General features: G+C 33.8%; 1 protein-coding gene across 1 annotated transcript; it reads left to right on the forward strand.

Moving 5' to 3' along the window:
• The first annotated feature begins 2163 nt into the window (after window positions 1–2163).
• On the forward strand, window positions 2164–2636 carry LOC107059254 (leucine-rich repeat receptor-like kinase protein FLORAL ORGAN NUMBER1). The gene is made up of 2 exons (XM_015305745.1): window positions 2164–2362; window positions 2467–2636. The coding sequence occupies exons 1-2, from the start codon at window positions 2164–2166 to the stop codon at window positions 2634–2636; spliced, it is 369 nt and encodes a 122-aa protein (XP_015161231.1).
• The last annotated feature ends 1530 nt before the right edge of the window (window positions 2637–4166 follow it).

Genomic DNA, 4166 nt, shown 5'->3' on the forward strand with positions numbered 1-4166 from the left:
GCTCCAAAAATCGCGTGTTTATTTATTAAAAGGTTGGATAGTTAAAGTGTCTATTTGTGCACTTTGAAAGTTGGAGGTCAAAGTTAAAATTTGAAGCCAAGTTTAAGGTCCAATATATGTATTATGCCTATATAAATATAACCTTTAACTTGGTTTTATTTCACATTTATATACTTCAATTTTGGATGTACACAAGTAGACAGTTGAATTTGTATAAAGTTGAACAAGTAGACACACGAGTCCTACGTGGTATAATACACATAGGACATTACGCAGGATACAAATTGCCATGTAGGATGCCACAAAAGACAGTATGTTTATTTGTTCAACTTTATGCAAATTTAAGTGTCTACTTACGCACACTCAAAGATGAAGAACATAAATGTGAGTTAAGGCTAAGTCAAAAGACGTATTTATGTATTAAGCCTAACCTGTAAATATCTCACACAAACAAAGTTGCACAAAAATGTTTGTGATGTATACAGAATACATCTAACAACAAAGAAATGAGAAATCTTAATAGCTCAGTTATAGGTTAGGATTTGATTCCCCGCCTTATAATTTCGTCCTCATTTCCCCTTCCCCTAGCCGAAAAGTGTCATCGATCTCTAACAATTCAAGCATTCAGATGAATTAGTTGTATGTGAAACATGTTTACTTAAGTTCCGAACAAATCATCTTAGGTGATAGTACTACTGATAAGGTAAAAACTCGAAATCATGCTTGTGATTGATTGACATGCATATTGGATCTAATAATTTGGAACAATGGATAAGAGAACATCCAACCTTACAAACATGATTTCCAGGAACAAAAATCATCCCTAAACAATGGCCAAAAATATCCCTTAATTATACCTCAAACTTAAATTACATCCTTGTACTACATAAATTAATGAACAAAAATCATCCCTAAACTATCCTCAAAAATTGCTAACTTACATCCCTTTGTTAGATTCTGTCTAGAAACTAACAGCCTCAACCAAAAATTGCTACATCTGTTCTTCACCTTAGCCATGGATCAGTGCATGTGTTGCACCAAATTCAACCGGTCACAAAAATTTGTTACTTGATCAATAGAAAATTGGTAATTATTGAGCATATATTTTCTTGAGTGTTGCAAAGGATGCATTTATTAGAAGCGTTATAGGCTTGCATTAAAATGAATATTGATGGTACATGTTATTCAAAAAGCAAGTATGATGATTGGTGATTCGATGATCAAAATTTTGAGATAATTATATCTTATTGAAATGATACCCGCAAGAGTGGTTGAGTTGGTTGGACAGATGATCCCAAATGGGGGTCATAAGTTCAAAGTCCCCTACATGTTTGCTCAAACTCATCATATGAGACTTGCTTAGTATAGTTTACCTCTTCAGTGTGGTTTGCGGGCTATTACATTGAAGCGGGGGTTATCCTATACACACCTGAATCCTCCTGAAAGATAGTGACTACGAGCTTCTTTGTCAACAACAAAAAAATATCTATTTCAATGACATTACTATTAGATTAATTCCCTCTTTTATAACATGATTTGATCCATTCTACATCTTTTTGCCGATCATAAAATTATCGGTCAAGAAACATAATTTGTAAGACCCATCGAATTTAACGCATGCATTGGTCCATGGCTGAATTGAAGAACAGATGTAGCAGTTTTTGGTTGAGGCCGTTAGTTTCTTTGACAGATTCAAACATAGGGATGCAAGTAGCAACTTTTGATGATAGTTTAGGGATGTTTTTTGTTCATTATGTAGTATAAGAATGTAGTTTAAGTTTGAGGTATAAATGAGGGATGTTTTTGGCTATTTACTCTCTAGAGATTTACTTTGGAAAGACATTATTTGTTGATCTTTTTTTTTTTTTTTACTTTCTTCTTGGGTTTTGAACAGTGTCTGTAGATGATTTAGGTGACACAAATATGGCAACTGTGAACTTCGTCTGGAGTTTAACTAAGAGTTATTTCACCCTTGGGCTCATAGGCCTTACAGTCTCTGATTGTTATGCTAGTATTATTCCTGTTGGAGGCATTTCATTTTCAATGTCTCCCACATTTAATCCATATGATGACAGTGAGATCTTTATCTTATGGATTAAATGTGGGAGACATTGAAAATGAAATGCCACCAACAGGAACAATACTAGCATAACAATCAGTATTATGGTCTTAGACCTTTCATGGAACAGACTTGTTGGAGAAATTCCTGGTCCATTGTTGAGTTTGACATTTCTTGAGGTCTTAAACCTTTCGTACAATCATCTGGCTGGGCGAATTCCTATTGGGAAACAGTTCAATACATTTCCAAATGATTCGTATTGTGGAAATCCTGATTTATGTGGATTTCCACTGTCAAAAGAATGTGGAAAACAATAATGAATCACCACTTGAACACGATGATGATGATGATGATGGTGATGATTCATTTTTTATGGAGCGGGTTCACATGGGAAGCTGTTGTAATAGGTTATGGTTGTGGTATGATATTTGGATTGTTGATAGGAGGCCTAATGTTTCTATTGGAAAAACCAAAATGGTATGTGAACTTTGCTGAAGATATTGCTCAACAAATTGCTGCTAACAAGCGAACAAGGCAAAAGAAGAGACGTCAAAGACATGGTTTAAGAATGAATTAGCAATATTCCAGGTATGCATCAAAACTTATTGTTTTGTATCAGGAAGAACATTATTTCCTAATGACCTAAGTATTCAGAAACTCAGAAAAGTCATTAAGTCCTATAATCCTCAATTTGTCTGTGCAGAAAGGTTGCTGGAGAGTTGGACAAGTTTATGAGCAAGTTAGTGTTGATGTTCTGGCAAATCACAATGCATGCCCATGGTTGCCAAATATATAATAAGTTACAGTTAATTTCTATAGTTTTGTGGCAAATAATGAATTAGCTTTAGACATAGCAACCTCTATACTCTGTTTGGATGGTTGTTTTGTGTTGTATTTTTAGTTCGGCAATATGAATCCTCTATTATCTATATCTATCTCGCTCTATTTGGGACCATTTGATTCAAGAAAGAAAGCTAAACCCTACCAACAAAGCTCAATTCTTTTGCTGCAGTTGGGTGCTTTCTATTTTAATAAGGAAACATGTTTTAATTTGCCTCGGTGGCCTGTCAAGCACCCCAATACACAAAACATCTTGCATTAGTAGGTTTGAGAAATATCTCAATTCAAGAGATGTGATACGGGTAATCTAACTTAATACAGGTATTAATATATAGTTGCTTTCATGACTCAAAATTTTGTTATGAATACTATTCAAGCAGACTTGTCATGTCTTATAGTGTTTTTGTCATTACTTTTTCATTTTCATTATTTCTTTCTCTATACTTGTATACTACTTTGGACTCTCTTTTTTCCGTAGCTGAGGGTCTATAAAAAACAATATATATCTTTACCTCTAAGATAGAAGTAAAGTCTACATACACTTTACTCCCCTCAAAACCACTTTGAGAAATTACACTAGATATATAATTATCGTTAAAAGCCATTTCTTATACGGAAAAAGGTCAAATATACCCCTATACTATTGAAAATAGTTTAAATATACCCCTCGTTATACTTTCAGGCTAAATATACCCCTCCTGATATACTTTTGGGCTAAATATACCCTTATAACTAACAGAGGGACGTGTGAACGACTAGGATTAAAAGAACTATTCAATTTAAAATAGATCTAATTCGAATATAACCTGCCCTCCCCGCCCCAATAACCTGACCTAATCAATGATATCAACCCACCCAATATATCTTTCAAACAATGTACATTACAGACATTAGAACTTTTTCTACCATAGATGAAGGATTTTATGGTTCATGCCTAGCGAACACATGAGTCAACAAATTCTGTGGGATGATAACACTTATAGAGACCATTTTGGTTACTTATTTACTTGTATCACTGGAAATATACTGATTCGTCGTGGTGTTTGCTTGTCCATCCTCCTAATTAGGGGTGTACAAGTCAAACCGAACCAACGAACCAAATCAAACCGACTTGTGGTTTGGTTTGATTGGTTTGGCGGTTGAAAAAAAAAACCGACCACTCTTGGTTATATATATATATATATATATATAATTTAATTTTATTTATAGATAAAAAATATTATTTATAATCTACTTTGTTAATATATTTTTAGTTAGTTTATAGTTT

This window comes from Solanum tuberosum, unplaced genomic scaffold (genome assembly GCF_000226075.1).
Source record: "Solanum tuberosum cultivar DM 1-3 516 R44 unplaced genomic scaffold, SolTub_3.0 scf01054, whole genome shotgun sequence".
NCBI classification, from domain to species: Eukaryota; Viridiplantae; Streptophyta; class Magnoliopsida; order Solanales; family Solanaceae; genus Solanum; species Solanum tuberosum.